The sequence below is a fragment of the Osmia lignaria genome, chromosome 11 (genome assembly GCF_051020975.1).
Source record: "Osmia lignaria lignaria isolate PbOS001 chromosome 11, iyOsmLign1, whole genome shotgun sequence".
NCBI classification, from domain to species: Eukaryota; Metazoa; Arthropoda; class Insecta; order Hymenoptera; family Megachilidae; genus Osmia; species Osmia lignaria.
This window is the reverse complement of record NC_135042.1, coordinates 4,453,841-4,475,982: the sequence shown is the minus strand read 5'-3', so window position 1 is coordinate 4,475,982 and position 22,142 is coordinate 4,453,841. Positions and strand designations below refer to the sequence as shown.

Below are 22,142 nucleotides of genomic sequence, written 5' to 3'. Positions count from 1 at the left end.
AGAGAAGAGCAGTTGTCTTGGTGCCGTCAGAAGTGTACAGATAGCGAGAGGATTCGGAGAAAAAACGGAGAGAGTTAAGTGATGGTGGGTGGGCGAGACGGTTATTTAAATGCCCATAGAATCCATTAGAGATTACAGGTCGAACAACAAATGTCCGGCTGGATGAGCCAGAACGAACGGGTACGATACTTTTCTAAATAAAACTTTCTTTTTTAACCGTGAAAAATGCTTTCCACTTTGATACGATGACAATGTTGTGATGATTGGCACGCTATTGTTGCTTCTGTTCACAATGGAATTCGTAATGTCGCGTGAATATAATAAATAATATCGCGGAAACGGGAACGAGAGGGTGTTAACTGGAGAAAATTTTGAAAGGGAGAAGATTGAACTGTTTAATCATTGATTTATGAACTAATTAAATACTTTGTACTTTATATCTTTGCGATCATCAGGTGTATAACACAAATTTTTTCAAATATTTTAACTGTTTGCAATTACATGCATATTACTAATTCCTCCAGAAACGTGTCTAACTACTTTGAGATAAGAATGAGCAGTGTATTAACGCATATTTTGAAAACAGGCTACGTGATCTTTGAAGTAAACAAAGGGGTCAGTGAACGAGATGAATCGTGTTTGCCTTGATACGTATTGTACTCCTTTCCCAACCATTCGCGAATAAATTATTCAACTTGTTACACTGCCAATAATTTTAATTATGTTAGTGTATAACAATTTTTCACTCGCATTCTGGTCCATCCAGAAACACTAAAATCCCAAAATTTGACATGGACGAATAATTTTGTGGGGCAGTGTATACGAATGAATCGCATTGATTGAGCCTAGCACATGATTGAAGGCGTTCAATATCGGCGTGCATTTACGCTTCATTCACTGACGTCATTTCCGTGACGTTTCATGCCTCTTCGTCGCACTTGCAGATGAATCATATTCTCGCTAAACAGCTAACGAGTCCAGTGAACAAATTAAATTGCTCTATTAATCTAGCCTAGCTGAGTAACACCAAAAGCAAAAAATTAAACAAAAGAATAAATAGTGTTACTAGTAGGTATACTAATGATGTAAGATAGAAAGTTAAGAATATACATTTGAAAATTAATTATAATTTCTGTACTAATTAGAGCTCGAACGTGCTTCACTGCAATAGAAAATAGACAATAGAAAAATTTTAAAATTATTCTGAACTTATCATAGCTAAATCTAGTGAACGACAAGTAGGTGTTGAATCCTCGAAAAAATATTGTAATGTTCGAAATTCTCCGACGTCGCGTCGTTGATGGCGAATGCGAATGAGACCGGGCCACTGGCGGGTTATCGGCGACGAAATGAATTCCTAAAACTCAATTAACTGTGGCCTTCTTAACTGGCGCTCGCTTAACTAACGAGACGCGTCGTGTAATGAATGGTCCCGCAGGATGCGCCTTGTTTAATAGTTTCGTTCGAGCATGGGCCTTTAGACCGAAGAGATTCTCGTTCGAATTCGATATCCGCCCTAAGAGCCTCCGGGCTATCCAACCCTTTTAAGCAGACCTAAAAGTAAAACGCTAGGAATGCCGGGGAACCGTGGCTAGCTGCTACTCGATCGATCGGGTAAAAGATCTGTTTCACGGTGATTCATTGTCGGCTATTTCTGGTGACACCAGCCATGAAAATCTATAGAACAGGGATTAAAATGAAGCGACATGAGAATTACCATGGGCAATAAACTGGTACCGCGGTATACGGTCCATTCCTTTGGGAAACAAAACCTTTGAGATGTCGGTGATGCAGGTGTTAAGTAGCAACCTTTCTGGTGAAAGTTGACGTATTATTTTCTCAGGAAAGATTTTACTATCGCGTTATATAGTCCCGTTGAGATTTATGCTGACCCTGGAATGTACTAAGAACTTAAATTTTCATTTAATAAATGGAACTAATGTTTTCCTGTAGCTCATAAAAAGGGTGTTTTAATAAATCCTTCGTTGCATTTCTTTCGAATGTTATATGAAATTTTGCCCGAATAATTTTTTCTATTTTAGATTTTTCTTACATGAAATTATTTTATTTTTTATTTTATACAATAAATATATACGTATCTTTTTAATAAAGAAATGGTCTGAAAGGAGATAAAGGAATCCTGCATTCTTCTTCAAATAGTTACTTTTTCTATTGTAAAAGGGAAGGAGAAAGTGACAAGGAGCGTGTCAGAATGAATGTGACGCCGGCGGAACGTCTTTTTCAAGCAAAAACCACGTCGCGTATACTCTTCTCGCGTGACTCCTCTTCTTCTTCGTCCTTTTCTTTCATGCGTATCGTTCTTCTTCCTGCTCGTTGCAGATTGTCTTCTTGACCGTGGAGGGAACACTCGAAGACGTTCCTCTGTGTAACGTTTCAGAATGCGTTCGATCGTTGCTCGTAAGCAGACGACGTCGACGACTAGTATCCGCCACTTCACGTTGGCACCAGCCACCAGCCACGAGTGTTCTTGTCACCAAAGGGAAAAAAAATCAAATGGTCGGCTCAATCAACGAGATAATTTGCATGCCGCGCTTACGCCACGCGATAAAATGCCTAACGACCTGGTTCCACGCATAATCTGATCGTCCCGTACTAAAGCGTTTCCCCAAAATTATGGGTAAAAGTGAAAAATAAAAGTGGCATGTGTTTGGGGTAATTGGCTATGGATTATCCATGTATAATTTTTTGGTTCCAGCCCTCTTAATATTTTCGATACCAACGTCACATATCATTTTCCATTTTATACACCTCAAAACAGACGAAAATCATTTTAAAATGGAAAACTAAGAATTATTAAAATTTTCCTTTCTTTAATCATCACAATTAAGTTCAGTCAAAAAATGAATCTCATTAATTTTGTCTGTGATTTGAAAAAATGCATCGGGTGGCGTGTAGTGTTACCAGTAAATTAGAAATTCAGCAAATAGAGCAGGATGACGAACTCGATGGTGATGAATTTCATGAAATAAAAGATGAGTCGGATAGTTTTCGTAGAAGAAACCAAAGAAACGCTGTTGTTTCGGGAAATAGAAAAGTGCTTGCGTAAACTGGACAAGCAAACGTCACGGGATGAAGTAGACAAATTTGTGTATCGGTATTTTTTTTTTTTTTTTGTGGAAAAATAATGAAGACTTCGTTCCTGGCATACAAGTCATGTTTGTTTGGAGTAAGTGCTTGTTTAGTCACCTTTGAAACGGTGGTCGTTAACAATGTTTTGCTAGAGATGAATCCAAATTTAGATGTTATCTATTAGAAATGGAATGTCTATTACAATATTTTTATAAAAATTTTAAATGATTCTTCATTTAATTCTTTGGTCAGTGAATAGATAATGGGTAGATCATGAATAGGGAATTCTTTGATCTACTCTAGTATGTACTTGAAAAGAATTTCAAGGGTCTTTTCTGTTTCTTCTTCTCGATACCTACCACCGTGATAGTTGAATGTTAATCGATAAGATGTGCGATCAATCGTGAAACGGAATGCTTTATGGTAAAAAGAGAAGGGTAAATTTGAGCTTCGAAGATGTTAAGACCCCTTTAAGCTAAGAGATTAGGGTTTTACGACTACCATGTCATGTCACCGCGATAACGTGCCTCTCTCTTGACGTAGAACTACCTTCACGCTTCAAAAAGTACCATTTTGGACCAGAAATTTCGCTGTTGCATTAATTAAAATCTGAACTGTGGAATAATTTTAATAAATATAGATGATTTGAAAATAAAATAAGAAGAAAAATGAAGCAATATTTCATTATATTTTATAAAAAAAATGAATTGAATTTATGTCACAGTGTTTACAGACAGTCATTGATATCAAAGGCAAAGAAGCAAAATATTAATATTTTAAATTATATCTATTTCTTTTCGTAGCCGGATTTGCTTTCTGCAATTCAGATTAACTTTATCGGCTGATTTTGTAGAAGATTGATTGCGCCTATTACTCGTCAATTACGAACGTTACGGTGTCGAGCCATTGTATTATCGTAACGATTAGTCACGACAGTTTACCGCTGCCGTCGAAAATTCATTGATACGAGTGATTTGTCGCAACTTACCACGGAGTATTTAAGGAACATTTTGGGATCTGCCATTGTCGGTGACGCCAGGTGACTTTCTCGTGGATTGAATGCTTCCTAAGGGTGTTCGCACGGCTCGGCTCGTGCTTCGGTGTCTAGGAAGGTATGTAGTAAATTTCGTGGTTCCATCAATAGAGACGTCGACGTTTTTCTTCGCTTTTCCGTAACGGCACAATTTTCCGTAAAGAGAAATATGTTCTATTTAAGGGTAAAGCCACCCGGAAGGTCTCAAAATGTTATTTCATAATTTTAACAATGGTTTTCTTAAAAAGTATAAAAGTATAATATTTACATTAAATTTATTAGGGAAGTGAATTTCGTTCAGCGTTAATAAATAATTAGCTACTAATAATTTTCATCAAACTTTATTCTTCGAATTGCCGTACCATACGTGTCACCATTTGACATTGAACAACCTAATAGTAGATGGTACCGAATCAAGGAATCATTATCCTACGGGAGTGATCGGGAAGACGTTGTCGCTTGTTAGGACGTAGGAAGGAATCATCCACGGGGATCCAGGCTTGGTATATCTAGCCGACAGGCGGTGTCCAGCTGAGAGGCATCGGCGTCGGGTCAGTAGTCGCGTTTTTCATCGACGTGTCGGGGCCTATTCAAGTGTTGGCAGTTTTTCACGCGGCAGGCGACAAATATCCCCACTAAAATCCCCTTTAGATGAGTCCCCACGTGGCCGGGGATGTTACGCCGGATTGTATCCTCGGCAGCATTCATCGTGCTGGTCTCGTGCCGGTGACAACAAATCTCGTTTCCCAGTGCTCCTCTTCCGGATCCTGGCTGATCTTCTTATAAATCGTGGAAATATTTTCCTTCGCGTACGCGACATAGTTACTCGTCAATCAAATCAACCGAATTGCTGTTCGGTTCGTCCATTACGTCAGCATTACGAAGCAGTTGACAAAGCCACTTAATCCAGGCTAATCCGAGCGGATTCCTGAGGAATCTTGTCGCGTAATCATAGATGAATTCGAGTATTGCCAAATCTAACCTGATAATAACGTTTGCCGGATCAATAAGTGAATTCGAGAGAAAATTCTTGAATGCTGTGCGGTGTTAGATTTTTGATTAAGTAGGTGATACTTGGAACCGTTTAAGTCGTGAATTATCGACGGTGACGTTTATTGGTCGTAAATTTCGTGTGGTCCCTTTTTTTTATAATTCTACTAAAAAAGTTGCTGATGTATTGCCAGGAGGATAGAGGAAAATATCTCGGTCTTTAAGTCGGATCAGTGTCACGATTTCTTTAACTTACCGTGCATGGATTGAGATGACACTTCAAAGCGGTGACACGCAGATATGTTTACGGCAGTTTGGTGAGTTACGACAGTCTTAATGACGTGCTGAAGTAGCATATAAAATATTGTTTCCAACCGAATTGGTAACGAAACGTTCATTCATTGGTTCGTTACTGTCACTGTTGTTTGATTGATTTATTTTGTCGTAAAATATTTCTGATCCGATCAAATTTCTGAATTTTTTAAACAAACTTTGAACTGCCGGATATTACACCACTTTTACTGATAAGGAATCTGATAATAAATCAGATGGTTCAAAGTTTTTATTAATCATAATTGCATGAATTCCTTATATTTGGTTTTGTACTTTCAGTGCTAATTATTTAACCCTCTGACCATGAAGAGAACCCCAATTTTAATTAAATTTTCTAAATTTTACATCGTTTCTCTGAAAATTATTTTTAAAATTTAAAGAGAATAATCATTGTATTTTCATTTTATCATTAATGTATGCAAATCAGATTTCGAATCGATGATGGAAATATTCGGAATGGCGGAATCGCCCTCGAAGTCCCACCTTCCCATTCAACTTCAATGACAACTACAACTCTTCTTCGTCGATACTAGAAATACTGGAAATACTGGATTTTTCACGGAGAGCATGCTGTTGTTCATTATGATCGGTGCCTCATAGTCTACGGCTGTTTTCCTTGTTATCATTCCTTTTCCCCTCGGTTTCTCTCCGCCAATAAAACATTGACGATTTAACATTTTCTTTGTTACGTAACGATCGCCGAGAAATTCGAATGTTAATATATCCCACGCCTTTCGATACCATGAATACCTTCGTAGTGGAATATGGTCAAGCGTATTCCACTGTACAACTTGATCCATGGTCGTTAACGAGATGGCTGTGTCAGCGAAACGTTACTGTGACTAACTTTGCAATTATGTAAACGGCAATCGCGGCGAATTGAATACTCATTAACGCTTCCAGTTGAAAGATCAATGATGGACGATGCACGGGATTGAGAAATTAGTCATTGCTTTAGCAATCTACAGGGTGTCCAGGGTTTCTCTTAATAAAGTTATGGGGGTATATTCTATATGGGTATATTATTATCAGAAAGAATAAATAAAGTTAATTACAGTACATTGAATATTTGAAGAGCTATTTTTGTACATAATTATTAAATTTATTTAAATATTTATCATGGCATGGCATCAATTTTCTTATTTTCTCTTGGAGAAATTTTCAGTAACCGTTTTTGTAAGCTCATTTTTCATGGGGTTGAACAGATGAAAATTATAAAACGAAAGGTCTCCTACAGTATACTTCACTCGGTTAACGATAAATTTTAGCGAACTTACTTTTTTGATCATAAATAACAAGTTACTGCGCGGAGTTCCAATTTGGACTTCCAATTCGGACAGCAGGATATTTAATCCTTACTTCTGGGTGTGGTCATTTTCATGTGTAAATATTATACTTTTTACTCGAGCTCCGGTAATAAAATTTTTATATTTTGCATTTTCTTATTTTTATAACTGGGTCAAGATGACTCTGCAATCGTCGTGCAAGGGTTAAATAATTATTGCTTCATATATCTATATATAATAATGTTAGAAAAGTAATTGCAGTTAAATTCTTATCTTGCAAATATTTTATTTTAATGCATTTAAATATTTATTGTTATTTAAAATTTCATCAACTTTTAAGATAATCTTAAAAATCTTTGTGGTAAGGATCATTGCACGTGCAAAGTTATAATATCGGTTTCATCGCATTTGAAATGCACTTTCAACGGATCTTCGTAATTTCGCAGGACACCAATTAATTTTCGAGAAACGCTTACGCGTGTACTACGGCCCGTATTCGGTCAAGTATTCATTTGAAGCTTCCGTGGCAGTCGTACCAATGCAATTAAGCCACGAAATTCGAGTCGACTGCGCTTGCTGCACCGTGCTGCACCGTGCTGCACATTATGACTTGATGTATATCGCACTGAACGCCTGATGATAAATGTACAGGAGCATGATGCAAATTTTGCTTTATGATCCAAGCAAAACTTCTTACTACCAAATGGAACGTAACAAATTTGGTATTGAAAGTTGTCAAATCTTTAACACCTCGCTAATTGGAAGTCTATTAATAGACTTTTTGATTTTATCTGAAAATCAATTAACACCTTGGCTCTTGCAGTGAAAGTACATTGGAGATTTATTGTAATTTTAATACAATGATTCTTTGAAGATTATTTCATTTATTATCAATATCTTTCGACGAAAACCTAAAACAATCAATTTCCAGATTGAAATTTTTAACTGCTAGGTACATCTTATCCATTTCTGTAGCTTATAGGTATTGGAATGGTAATTATTTAACCAGGTATCTCATAAATTACCAGCTCCAAATATCAAATACACGAAAACACCTAGTAATTTTGCATTAAACAGCATGTTTATCGATCTAGTAAACAACGTTTCACTTTCTACAGTCTATACTTTCTCGAGAATAATTATCGGTGGCCTGTATTTATTGCGGCCTGTTAAATCACACGGTACCAGATTGAAACATTAAAAAACAAGGTTGTGATTTGCCTCTATCAATGTCGCAGATTTACGGTGGTGAAAAGAGGAAATCGGGAAACGTGGAAATTAAAAGCAACGCTGTCGCTTGTAAATAATAACCCAGTTGCGTACGAGGTGCATGCGGTGAGCCACTGCACCGGGTTGCATAATGCGAATGCATCTCGTGTTACAGAATATAGGTGACCAGAAACACCGGCGGCAGCAGTGACGCTGGAAATGTTCATTATCCGTTCACTTTAATTCCAATGGGTTATTATTCGCTTGTCGGTAGATCTAAGATTGCCAACTTTTTGATTTTCATCTGGGGACCCTTGATTTCAATACCTTGATTAAATTATTGGAATAATTATTAAGTGTACAAATTAATTTGGTGCTTCTAGTACTACGCTTTCTTAATTATTTATATTAATTTTACAATTAGCAATGAACTTAATAATTTAAGAACACCAGCTAACACGAATGAAACGAACAGGATTTTCTGTCGTGTATAAATTAGAAGCAGAAATTGCAAGGAGTAATTTTTGACGTAGTGTCACTTAAAGGAATATTATTAACGTTTCGCAACGAAGATAGGAATCGTGAACTAGCCTCCACGCTACAATCTGTCCGCCGTAATTTATTTCTACTACTAATTATCTCGTATATGTATTCCTTATCTGTCAGAAGCGATCCACCGCGTCCGATGCTTTCAATTTGTACCGCTACTAATAGTAACCTCCGTCGCGTGGGACCGTACTCCGTAATCATGTGAAATTTATTTGCATACGATAAATCATTCGAAGATCACGAATGATTACACTGCGTGCCATCAATTGATATCTCATAAATGTAATAGCAAATATTAATTGGAAAAATTTTCTTCCGGGTGTCTCAACTCAGTCTAATAATAAATCCATTCAATACTTAATAGAAATTCAAATATAATTAACAAGATTTTTCTTTTTCTTTGTTCCAGGTTACCACAGCTTGCCGTTTTAGCGAAGATTTTGTGCCTCCTGATGGTGAGTGACCCCTTTAAAAATAATAGTTTTAACAAATTTGCAATATTATTTAGGATTGGGAAAATAAAGACACTATAATTTTCAACATTTTCCCCTGTAGATGTAGGTATTATAATTTAATATTAAAAACCCTAAAAGAGTCATTAATACCATATAAAAAATTTTGAATTCACAAAGCACACAAGTTCGATTGAAAATAAAATCATTCCGTGATAACAGCTGCTATTATTCTCGAAATAGAAATGTTCAAAATGAAAACACGAAACAGATGCACCTATATTCACGGAACAGAGAGATAGGATCGTTCTACTTTCCGGCGATTACGTGGAAAAAAGAATTCCTGCTGTCAGGGGTGTTTTCGCTCTACGTTCATAGTTCTCGGGAAATACTGCTGGCCTAGATTCGCCGCCTCTAACGAGCCGTGTAAAATTTGAACGAGGGCTTTGGCCACGTTCGTGCCGATTCCGTGAACTTTTGCATACTTTACTTGTTCGATAGATATGTACGGGGGATAATACACCGCTGCCAGGTCTTTGTACAGGAACAGTGACTAGGTCAGATCAAAGATACCTCTGGAAGAAGCGAACCTCCGCTATAATCGCGTGCTGAAAGTCACTTTAATACTAGGTAAATTGGCGATTACGTTTGATACCACCTTACCCGGCACAGATTAACATTATACCAAACAAATCCATTAAAATGACGGACGTACGGATTTCATATTTTTATTAGAGAAATTAGCGTTCTCGTTTTGTCGTTATTAAGGATATAATAAATGATAACCGAACGAGCACGAAATATTGCAATTTAGATTTACGGTCGATGCATCCTGGCCGATAAACGATGACGATTCAGACAGAATTATCGGGGAGCAGATTTAAACTGCGTTTAAATAATGTTTATGCATCCTCGATACCGGTTGCGAGCGGCGCAATAAACGGTTCGTCAGTCTGATAAATAATTAAATGACCGGTCGGCGCGTTTTAAATAAATTTAGTTGTTCCTCGTCGACGTCGCGGCGAATGGAAACGACAACAATTAAGTGAGAATTTAACGAATGACCGAGGTACGATATCGCGAAGACATTTCATTCGCAATTGGAATCGTTCCTTCGCGACCTTCGCAACGATGCCGTGGAATTAATTAAACCTCGTCGTTGCATATGCAACGGCTGCAATGCAGCTACGCAGAGGTGCATACGTTGCGTGCAGCAACCTCATTGTCATAAAATGGTTTAGTAGTAGTATAGTACCGGTGGTCAGACTTAGCCGCACTTTCGATCGTGATCGGTTTCCAGGAGAAATTGAAGCAGATTGTCATTAGATTCTATTACGTATATTAAATAAATTGACACTTTGACAGCTGGTGTCGAGTTCTTCGGACATTTAACTTTCTATCCCATTATTACTTACTTTATTTCTATCCACTCCATTGAATTAGGTATTACAGTATTTTTATATTTCAATTTTTTTATTAATTCATTATAATTTTGTTTTTAATTAAAAAGAGGAAAGGTACAGAAATAATTTGTACACCAAATAATTAATGAAGCTTGTAATTTATTTATATTTGACAAAATACAAGAATCTCCTTAATGTTTCATCATTTTTTTTTCGTGTTATTAAAAGGATAAAGAAGGAATTTAATCACTTTAACGATACTTTGAATTTGTACAAAGCAGCAAAGGGTTTAGTTGGTCCGTCCGGACGAGCTCGTTTAGCCGTCATAACATTGTTACGGCGCCGCTCGCGAAATAAAAAGAAGTGTCAGATTCTACGACCATTAATGGACAGCTCGTGTTCGCTCGTTAACAAATCTTTTCGTCGGTATACAATCTTTCGTGGTCTCAGCTGTAACGACGTTTCTCTGTCTCTCTTCGATAACCGTGGATTTTTACTCCCGCGAGTGAATCGCAAAAAAGATCGGACACGGAACGACTCAACGAATGATTCGATGCCGTGATATGTGAATCGATCGTAAAAATGTTCTTGCGAACGGTCGTGAAGGAGCTGCGACGTCTTTAACGATTTCACGTTCGGTCGTCGAGCTGGAAACACGTCTCGCGGATCGTTCTTTCATCCTTTTCAAAATGCTGAGAGTTAATGATCTCCTCGGAACCTGGTGCCATTTATTTGACATTCGTTAAACGCTATTTAACGTTTAATTGCTCTTTACCCTAAAACCTGGTTCTTATTAGCGTTCGAATGATGAATTTTTTTGAAATAAAATTCTAAATTCTAATAACACTTGCAGTGAAATTTCTTATTTATTTTGGCAACAATTTTTCTGACAAAAAATGATTTTTTGATTTCAGGTGGTGATGTGCGGGGCGGTACCGGCAATGGTGCGCTCCGTGAGTCTGTATTCGACTTGCAGCAGCGGCAATGTCACTGTAATTAACCGCACAGTCAAGGCCGAGGGACGCAATGAAAGCAACGCACCCTACCGTAAGTAAGAGTATAATTAATCACATTATTTTAGCGTACAATGTTATTGGGAAATTAATATAAAATTACGAAAATGAAAAGAAATATCAAATTGTTACTGTCTTAGCAGTTCATTATGCAAGGGTTAAAAAATAGTAGATTAGGTAGATATCGGTGACACTTTCGTCTCAATTAGGATCTTCTTTCTAAAAACAAATTTATTTGGTCTACCACCCTCATACTTCACTTACGCCCCCAAATTGCATCTAAGACTACTACCCTCATGAATCGTTCCAGTGCCCGCAAGGGAACAATTTAGGAACCAAACTAAAATAAAACAGAAGCATCATTATTTAGAGAATTTTGTGCTAAACGAACGGTCTCAACGTGTGCGGTCATTGTACAGAACAGGTCGATCGGTTAATTGAATGAAATCGGGTAATTGTCTGACACGAGGCACTCGACCGTGACGTTATCTCTTCTGATCGATAGTCTCGCGGACTAAAAAGGATTCCGAACGAAAGGGTAGCGCACTTCTCGAGGAAATAAACGTCTCAAGCTATGGCACTAAAGATCTTAATTTATAGCGATGCTTATCGAGCGACCTAGGGTCAGGGCCTTATCTCCTTCGCTTTCGCTACCATACGCCACTATACCTCTCATCCTAGCCACAATTTTATCTTTACGAACTAATAACCGATTTCTGTTCCCCTCGTACAGAAGGAGAAAGATTCGAAAGTGACCATTGAAGACTTTCCATGAAATACAACGTATCGTTGACTCGTGATTGTTTTCGACCAGACACTGTTTATCTGGTACTCTTTATCCTCCTTATTTATAGGTACCATTGTCTCAGGGTTCATGGCCATTTTCCTTGGAAATCGAATTTCAGTCGTTTATGGAGAAAGCTTGGTATTTTAACTATGGAAAAGATTTATCGTATTTCGCTTATCAGTCGATACTGTGTCGATTTTGAAAATCTGATCGTTCGAAAATTCTCTTGCTAGTCCTCGACGTCGGAAAGTATAAAGATCAAAGGAATTGAGATTTCAGAGGTGGAAAGTGGAATTTGTATTTCGACCGTAGGGATTTCATGGTAACCTGGAATTCCCAAACGTGTCCATGGTGAATACAAACAACAAGCTGTCCGCCCTATCCGCAACGCGAACGTTAGGCGGCTCCTCTTCTGACCCGTAAGGTAGGGGGGAAAAAGGAAGGTCCGAAAGGAGGGAAGAAGGCTTGTGCAAACAGAGGAGCCAGTTTTCGCGCCGCACACTGAGCCGCGTCTGCACCTCCCCGAGATCCATCACCTTCCGTCCACCTCTTCCTCTTTTTCCACCTCTTGCTGCCGTTGCTGCCGTTCTGCCTCCACCTTTTCCCTCTGTTACTCTGCATCTCCTACCTTACTCGCCACTTTACTCTCGACAACGAGCCTCTTCTGACCGGCGATTACTCAAGCTCCATTCGCGAAACGAAACGAACCGACTCCGCTTCACCATTTCGCACACCGTGAGAGAGTCCTTGAAACCTTGAATTCTAACTGGCGAACGTGAATTCCTCGTGCGGCACCCGATCCCCTCCTCCCTAGATAATTAGCCTCGCGTGGAAAATTGTTTGTTTGCATACTTGGTGCTAATTAGTCAGCTTCGCTTCGAGAACCACCGTTTTATCCAGCTTATCTGTTCTGTTAGTTTTTAAATTCGGCTTCTCTCCATGGTCCGTCGTCCAAAGGGTGGAATCGACAAATCTTTTTTCTTCCATCAGAAATAAATTAATAATACAAGAATTATAAAGAAATTTGTACGATCATATATTATTATAAATGTATTTGTCAACGAATAATTTGTATGCCCTTCGTAACACTTTATTACACGTCAGTGCAGGATCTCTTCAACTAAACACACAAATTAAAATAATTATTACAAGCGAATGATAGAACGGTAATACGTACGTGTCAAGGATAATTCGATAATAACTATTATTGATGACGAAGACAAATATTAATTATTAACTCTTTATTACTCGACCAAAGAATCTAGAGTCACGGATATAATTAAATCTATTATTGTGATATTTTTATCACAGAGGAATTTTAATTTCCTTAAATGACTGACCGAGGTTCTCTCCTCCAGTCAGAAGGAAATCACACCTTACCTGGCCCATGCGAGGAGGAGAAAGAAAAAGAAAAATGATCCATATTGGGAGACGAAGAGGCATTCGTTCAACCTGGAATTTAATTATTCTAGTCGCAGAGAGCTGTGATTATCGTGTCAGCCAAGCAAATCAGGGTTTCACTTGTCATAATTTTAATCCGTCCTGGGACAACCGGTGCATTCTTTTCATTTACGTTCCTTTGTAATTTTGTGCATTTAAAAAAAAAAAAAAAAAAAAAAAGAAAGAAAGAAAATGAAGAAGATGGTCGTGCGTGCTGAGGCCAATCGTGCATTTAGGTGTTAACGATAGGATCGCTATTATACGTGCCAGGCTTATAACAAGAACCGCGGTTATACGCGTGTTTTCCCTTTTTTTTCTCTTTTTTAGCTCTTATTTCCCTTATTCCTTTGCTTACGCGGTCGGTACCAACCTACTCGCTTTCACGTCGTATTATAGCTTTCATAACGCCGACGCCGCGAAATTGTGGCGTTCCAGTGGTTCTCAGATAAATATATACGCCGGGATGTTTTCCTCAATTCATGGATAAAAGTACAGACTAAGAAGGGTTTAATTCATCTATTCATTTATTTAATTTATTGATGCTTGATATAAATCATATTTTTATAATTCCAAAATTTAGATCACAGCCTTTTTGAAGATACGTATATTCATATGCTTCAAAATTGATGATTTCATCAAGTGGATTTTTATTAAATTTAAGAAAAAATTTTATAGTTTATTTTAATATTAATATTTGTGATTTTATAACAATGAAAAAAATCAAGCATTCATATTTTGTCTAAATAGATTTTTATTTGTTAGGGCACTGAAAGACACCCTGTAGAAAGGAAAAGATTTCGGGGTATTTTGTTCCCTGTAGAAAGAAAAAAAAAGCTATTAGTTGCGAACCTATAACGAACGAAGAATCGGTTCCTGTATCGCGAGGAGCACGTAGAAGTAATATATGGGATCCATTCTTCTTTCCTTCTGTCTCGCTCTTTCCCACTTATACGCGGGGCCCATCCTACCAGTTATTATCGGGGGTAATCGTGCCTAAAAGCCGGTGCCCGCTTTTGATTAAAATTGGCTTTTAATTCATTTGGCAGCCTCTAATCTCGTGGCGGCTCCGATCAGAGGAAACGAGACCGATTCAGAATTCGGGGTTGGGGGAGGAAGTTTTCGGGAACAGAAGACAGAGCTTCGAAGCGAAATATTTAGTTGCTCCTTCTTCATCCCCTCGTTCACCGAACGTTACATTGTGTACCGTGAATAAACGCTGTCATAAATTCAACGTGAAATATCAATTGATCGTCCGTCGACCGAAGAGATGGGTACAAATTTTATTTATTACACAACAGAACTACTTATCGCGTTGGAAATTTTCTTCAACTTTAGGGTTGAATTTTGAATAGTATTCAGGTTGATATTATCTTGACTTTTGTCTAAAATTTATATAAAAAATTCAATAATTTTGTACGTCTCAGTAAAGTTTCAGAGGAATCGTAGAATTGAATAATTTCAGTCCAAGTTGTGCAAGGAAACTTTGCTGACAAGCTTTCAAAGACCGCGAGAGACTGTTCTCTAGTTTCTCAGACAAAACATCGGAATCAGGGCGCCGGTAACGCCTGTTTCGAGTCGATCGTACGTCTGGCAAGTTACTTAACAAACGTACATAGTCGTCACTGTCCTGACTGGCTCGGCTGAGTACGGTCTCGCTTCCTTTATTTGATAACGATAAGCATCGTTTGAAAACGAAGCAAACTTTCGGCCCCGATTGCCTCGACGACGACGTCCGTGAGTATATATCGGAAGTATAGAGTAGTTCGGTAATGGGTAACTGGAACGAACAAACAGCGTCTACGTATCATTTTCCGACTCGCTGGTATTAGTGTCAGCTTGTTATCGTCGTACTTTCCTCCGCCATTACTGCCCAGGTACATACATACGTACGTCGTCCTTCATACTGCAATGCTAACGCAGCTGAAACGGAAGAAGGAAAATTCTGCCGATAGTTTCGCCAACTTGTTTTCCCGTACTCGCGAACGGAACTTTGCGGTTCGTAATAACCCGCTGTGTATATCCCTGAGCTGTTTCGACTCCGCCGATTTCGTGGAAATGTTTTCAACCGGTCGGTCATTTCTTGATTCGATAACGGCTTAAACGACACTTAACTTAATACATTCTCGTAAAGTTTTATCAAGTTCAAAGGAAACGACGATAATATTCAGTTTTATATTGCAAACTGTCGCTGAAGGTATGTCGATAAATTTGTATTAAGTTGTTGCTTATAGAATGATGAATAGCAGTAGAAAGTAATTAACTTCCGTTTGCATTTCGAAAGAAGAATTTTTTTTAATTGATAGAAGTTTGACGGTAAAAGGAAAGAGAAAAAGTACCGAGGATGTTGGATTTTTTTCTGTTTTCTTCGTTTGCGGGTCACACGAGAATGAGTATAAGCACGGTGCGTAGAGAAAAGGAAGGAGGCAAGTCTGCAGGGTGGCCCATTTGCTGGAACCTCGTTAAATTCAAGTGGTTCTCGTCGGGTGCCTTCACAACATCGAAATCAAGAATGTCCCCGAACTGCCTCGTAAAGTCTCTCTTTCTTACTCCTGGTTCATCTCTCTTTTCCTCTTTTATTTCCCTTTTACATTTCTTTCCTCTTTGTTTCTTTTTCTTTCACCGCCTCCTAACAGTCTTCAGGAACGAGAAAAAGCAAGAGAGGACTTAATTTGACGCTGCCCTCTGACAAACCTTTCGTAGTCTATACACACCGCCAATTAATTGCGCCACTTTCCTTAATTAATTGAATTCACCTTTCAGCGAACGTCTATCGCAGTGGCATTCCTTTCGGTCGACCAAGCAATTTGTTCTTCCCTCCGCTGTTAGATTGCCAACTAAATGCCCTGACCTTCCCGAGTGTTTTGTCTCGAAACCACCACACGCATTTTATGGCAAAGGGATCGAAAAATTTACATAAATGTGCCATATGATTGTCGATTCGAATGGCGCTTTTGATGTCAATCACTATATAGTTTACCCTATGCATCAATCAATGCGATTATTTTTAAAATTACCTATCAGATTCATATTTCCAGGGTAACTTACCCCCTGAAAAATTGAACATATACAAAATCTGTCGATGTACCTTTCAAATTGAAGTCAATTTCAAATAATCAATGTTCATTCTTTTCGTTTATCGATATAAAAGTCTTCAAATGGATAATGCATATATCGTGTAGAAATTTTCATTGCAACATTTGCAAGAATATTTGTCATTCCTGTAATCATCATACGGTGTATAAAATTACAACTCACACATTCCTGGAAGTTCGATATGTCCTTTGCTCGAAATGGAAAGCCTAGCACCTGTCACTTGAAATATCCCATCAATAACTGAAACACCGTTGTACCTTAGGAATTTTTATTGAATAAAGAATAAGCAACACAACTTCGTGTGTTGACACTCTGACCCAACGAATATACAGCACCTCACACGTAAAAAACTGAATATTTATATGAAAAATATCTATTTTGTTTATTAATCTACAAAATTTCCGAATAGTTAAAAAAAGGAAATGGATGAAAAGAAATTATTTTTCAAAAATTCAAAATTAATTCAAATTATGAATTCATTAAGGGCAAGTGGTATAGCAATTTTTTAAAATCTTGTGGCCTCTTTCAATACTTGGCCTCAAAATTATTATTTCTTTAGGACCAAAAGCAGACGAGAACCTTCAAATTATTCCTCAATAAAACGCTTTCAAATTTTTGGTCGACGATGAAGCTCAAAATTGTGGTAGTCACCACCACCATATCCACCATTACAAATCTCATTTACAGACGCGTAAATAAAATAATCCCGTTAGAAAGTACAGTATTCTCAGCTAGTACCATAAAGGCGTTCCGTCCTTCCCAATGGCAAAGCTCGGAATTGTGCACCTGTAAAAGGCAGCCTTCTATTTTTTCTTTTACCTTTTTTTTTTCTCTCTTTTACCTTTCGTTATCCGGAACAAAGGACGCCTGCTTCTCGGTCGGCAGAATTTCGTAATAGCTGGTGCGAAAGAAAAGGGGAGAGACATGCCGCTGCACCGAGCCACGACGCAACGTGCACGCTGCGGGGTCGACAGGACCCGCTAAGTGGCAAAGTACACACCGGTCGGTCTGTGCCTCCTTCATTAGCACCAACTAGCCACGGCGGCAGGCTTAGCCAACCTTTTCTTCCTTTCTCAATGTCGAAGAAGTGGCTGGAAGAGGGTCTACGAACATCGATGTAGGTACAACTTGCGCCATAAACCTCGACGAGACCTCTTCTCGGAAATATGCCAGCTCGCATACCGAACGGACAAAACGGTTTACCTCCTGTATCCTGCGGTTTCTCCCCGATAACCGATACCTTCGAATCATTCGATGAACCAATCTTGAATTTTCCTGGCAACTCGTTTCGTCTCAGCTGCCATGCAACTGTTATTAATTTTCAAATTGTAATTTTTCAAGATTTGATAATAAATTTGCCAGACTTTCAATAACCGTATCCATTTTATATTTTATGTTTCAGAAAAACTTACAACGCAATCCGAAGATTTCAGTAGGAAGTTGTACATCTTTGCGGAGAAGAGTCAAAAATACATTTGCTTCAACAAGCGGTGGAAACTCGTAGCCCTGGTAATAATTCGCCTACCAATTAGTAGACATATTTAATTATCATATTTAGTTCAGATATTTATATTAATCAATCGCATAATTGCTTTTACTAGGGGGTTGTTGGAGAACTCTTTAATTAATTACAGCGATTTAATTTCTCTAATTTTTCCAATACTTTCGTAGAATCTCTGCATTTTTATATTTGACAAATATGAATCAATCTGACAGACGATTCTCTTCGAATGTTTCCAGCCGAAAAAGCATAAGGGTCCCATGTGTCAGTTTTACGAGGACTACAACGGCTCGTACTTAACCTACAGAAGCGTGGTAGACAGCTCGCGGTACATAGGCTTCAACAAGGGTGGGAAACAGATGAGAAGTACTCGAGGTCGACAGGAGTGCTTCAATTTCATCAAGTACAATCCCCATGCCAACATCAATCACCACAACAACCTGGTGAACGCTGACATGGGCGGTATGGATCCACGCGAACCATACGTTACACCTAGGAAACCGTCAGCTGGTATGAGGGCCGCGAAAAAGAAGTCCCTGTCGCAGGTCGACAATGCAAGGGGGATCGTTTACACGCATCGTTATCGGCATTCGAATCACTGGAAGACGCCTCGAAGACGACACGATAGTCGTCTGTTCGTCGAGGCCAGCAACTATTGAGCCATGTTTCGGCTCGCCGATCAAGACTGCCTCCTCCACATCAGTGAGAACCTGAGATCAGACTGCCAAATACGCTGGTGGAACGTACGGTCAAGATATCAGGAACCCACTAAGCGGCACCACGTGAAGCACGCGCCTCGATTGATCGCAACGAACAAAATGATAGAAAAAAAATGAAACAAACAGCTGGCTCGCCTTATGTCTCCTGCTTGTTTGCCTTTTTCGATCGACGCCCGACACGTTGGAAAGAGAAAAAAAATCAAATATATTAAAACGGACGAACTAGCAGGAAGACAGTCTTGCTGGTGTGTTAGAACTTTCGTTTAGATTCCATTCGTTCACACTTGCCCCCGACTGAATCCTTCTTCAGGCAAGTATATATTGCACGATATATATTGTATATGTATATCATGATTTCACGTATTCGTTTCCATCGCTAAATAATTTTATCCGTACGATACGAAACATTATTCTTCGGTTCCGTTAAGGGATGATATTGAAAAATTTCTTGCACCCGGATGAAGCGAGTTCGATCGTTTAGCGATGGAGGATTAAATTGAGTTGCGCACGATCGGCCTAAGTCGTTGCGCAATCGGATAGCTATCGTGCTTCAAGCGCTGTCATAGATCGCGATTAGATGCGTGGAGAGTTACAAAGAGAATCGGTGCACCCTCGTGGAAATATTTTCTTAGAATAGAGGAAAGAGAGAGAGAGAGAGAGAGAGAGAGAGAGAGAAAAATAAGAAATCGAATTTAACGAACGAATTATGAATTTGAATCGCGTTCGAAAAAGAGAATATTTCTAAATAAAGTAATAAGAAAGAAAGGTGCGCGCTGAAGATGAAAAAAAAAAGTAATTAATGTAACCCTCTTACGCGCTCGCGCAGTAGAGCTCACGCCGCGCCAAACACTCTCTCGCTCGCTGTGCTAATTACGCCGCCTAATTTAGCGTGCGTGCGTGCATGCGTGCCTGCGTGTATGAATAATGTGTGCGTGCGTGCGTGCTCGCAACGTACACGCAGTTCTTACCGTCGCATTGATGTCGATGCTCGCGTTGCGATTGATACAAGCTGCTTTGTTCACCTGACGAATTTTTACTCTTATTTATAACGAACGAGAGTCGCGACATGCGTGTGAATGTCGATTGCTCCTCCCACAAGACAGAAAAAAAAAAAAAAAAAAAAAATGAAAACGCACACTCACACATACAAAGAGAGAGAAACTTTTTTGGACAAAATGAATCGGTATACAATTTCAGGAGAACAAGATGCGATAGCGTATATATATTTTTTAGTGAACTTGTTCGGAAAACAAACGTTTAGAAACAATGGGATCTCTAAATCTATTTTACACTGTATACACACTTGAAACGCGATTACTTTACGCGTCGAGCGTTATTATTCACACAGAAGTCTATTTTCTGATAGGAATGAGAGTGAGATAGTATTTGAGAGTCTCGGCTTAAACTGCGTGTTCGTGTACGAGCTTAAAAGTATTTGTGTGCATTTTTCTGATTTCAGTTTTTGTTTTGTGTGCGTAAGTACAGTACCTGGCAACTACTCTACTGTGGGCACCAGATATTTTACACAAATTTCAAGTTTCTTGTGCTTTATCGTCTTATTAACACTTGAACAACGACGGACGGGCTAGGAAATTTTGAGAATTAACGAGGATCCAGATTTCACATTTCCTGTAACTTCCTAGGCTACTGGTAATGGCCTCCATTCCTGAGGGTGTACTTGAAACAGAGCTAGATCCAGAAGCATTGCTTAGAAGGGGTGATATAGGTAAAAGTATATTTCCGAATCTATTTTACAGGATTTGAAACTTTCTTTTATAATTTATTTATTGATATTAGCCTAAATAATCAAATTCACAGTACGTAGGTAATTGCAGTACGTACAATTAAATAATTTATTTTATTTAAAAAAAAATGTATAGAAGGTATAAAAATCTGATAAAATTAAGATACTAACAAAGCTTAATTTTGTTTAGACTTTTTACTACTTTAGGTTGATCACCTCCAACTCCACCCCTCTAGATTCATCACTGATTTGAAATGCAACGATTTATGCATTTCTTTATTTTTGGTACATCTAATTGTATGAACTGGATCCTTGATTAGATTCAGTTTAAATTATCCAGTCATTCTGTGTACAGAATACACAAAACTCCATTTTTCATTTTAAAAAAATCCAATTATTCATAACATTAGATCTCATTTATGCATGTTTAGTTTAACATAAGGGAACATAAAGGAACAGCATTAAAGGTCACTATGCAATTACACTGATAATTTATTTATACATAAGAGAGAATAATATTAACACGATAAAAAACATTATTTATTACAAAAATAAATGAAGTATTAACGAGTATAAAATTAGTATTTGTGAGAAAGAGTTCCTAATATGAAACCTTATTATTTTGAATGAAAAGTGTTTTAAACTCATCCATTCTATTTTTCACTAAAATATTAATTATATTTTGGTCAGAAATATAAGTATTACTCAGAGTTTAAAATACACCTTAAAAATTTATTAAACTAACACAGACGTTCCAATTTCACCCCATTTTCGTCCATTTATAAAAATTTGCCTGATAATTCACTAAACTAAGTTTAAAATAGATGGGTGCCTATAATGGAGTGTCAGGGTGTTGTATTTTGCCTCTGAACGCGTGTGACTGCGTGTAATATATATATATTATTGATCGTTAATGGAATTAATCTTTAGGACGCTATCGCAGACTGTATTACTAGGTTAGTTACACGAATAGATGACGCGGTGGCGACTCGGCGAACGGAATCAAGGGTACGTTTCTATATCTTTTGAGAGATCCTTTGTTTCTCTGTAATGTTCTATAGAAAGCGGTATAGAAACACCTTTAACCCGTTCGTGTTCGCAGACTCGCCACGTAAGGAGCGGCCGGCCCTTTTTCCCCAAAAAGAAATCGCTCCCTAGGTAGCTTATTTATTGAAATCGTGTTTAGATACTATGGAAAAACCAAACTACCCGAGAAGAAAAGCTTTTCCTCTGCGAGTATGGAAACGTGCGCTGCTCTCTTTTATTTTACTTATCCCCTATTTTCGTTTTCTTCTCCCATCCCATCAACCCCCTTTTTCATTTACTTTTTATTTCATGACTATCCTCGAATCGATTGGAATATTTTACTGGTCACTACGTTTCCTATGAACGAGCAAATTCTTTAAATTTAACACATTCGCTATCAGATTTTTCTATATGAGATTAGGATCATTTTTTTAAATTGCACTGTGCCATGCCTATAATCCAGAAAATAGCATA

The 22,142-nt window shown here is 38.2% G+C and overlaps 1 protein-coding gene across 4 annotated transcripts in view; it reads left to right on the top strand.

The window, feature by feature from the left end:
* Positions 1-20,029, top strand: part of LOC117604087 (fibroblast growth factor 18) — a 106,677-nt gene extending 86,648 nt beyond the window's left edge. For all 4 annotated transcript variants that reach the window (XM_034323805.2, XM_034323803.2, XM_034323800.2 and 1 more), the window contains 4 exons: positions 8,900-8,945; positions 11,260-11,392; positions 18,081-18,187; positions 18,419-20,029. In XM_034323805.2, coding sequence (XP_034179696.1) covers positions 8,943-8,945; positions 11,260-11,392; positions 18,081-18,187; positions 18,419-18,838 — 663 coding nt within the window. In that variant the 5' untranslated portion in view covers positions 8,900-8,942 and the 3' untranslated portion in view covers positions 18,839-20,029. The remainder of the gene's footprint in view (positions 1-8,899; positions 8,946-11,259; positions 11,393-18,080; positions 18,188-18,418) is intronic.
* Positions 20,030-22,142: the final 2,113 nt, after the last annotated feature.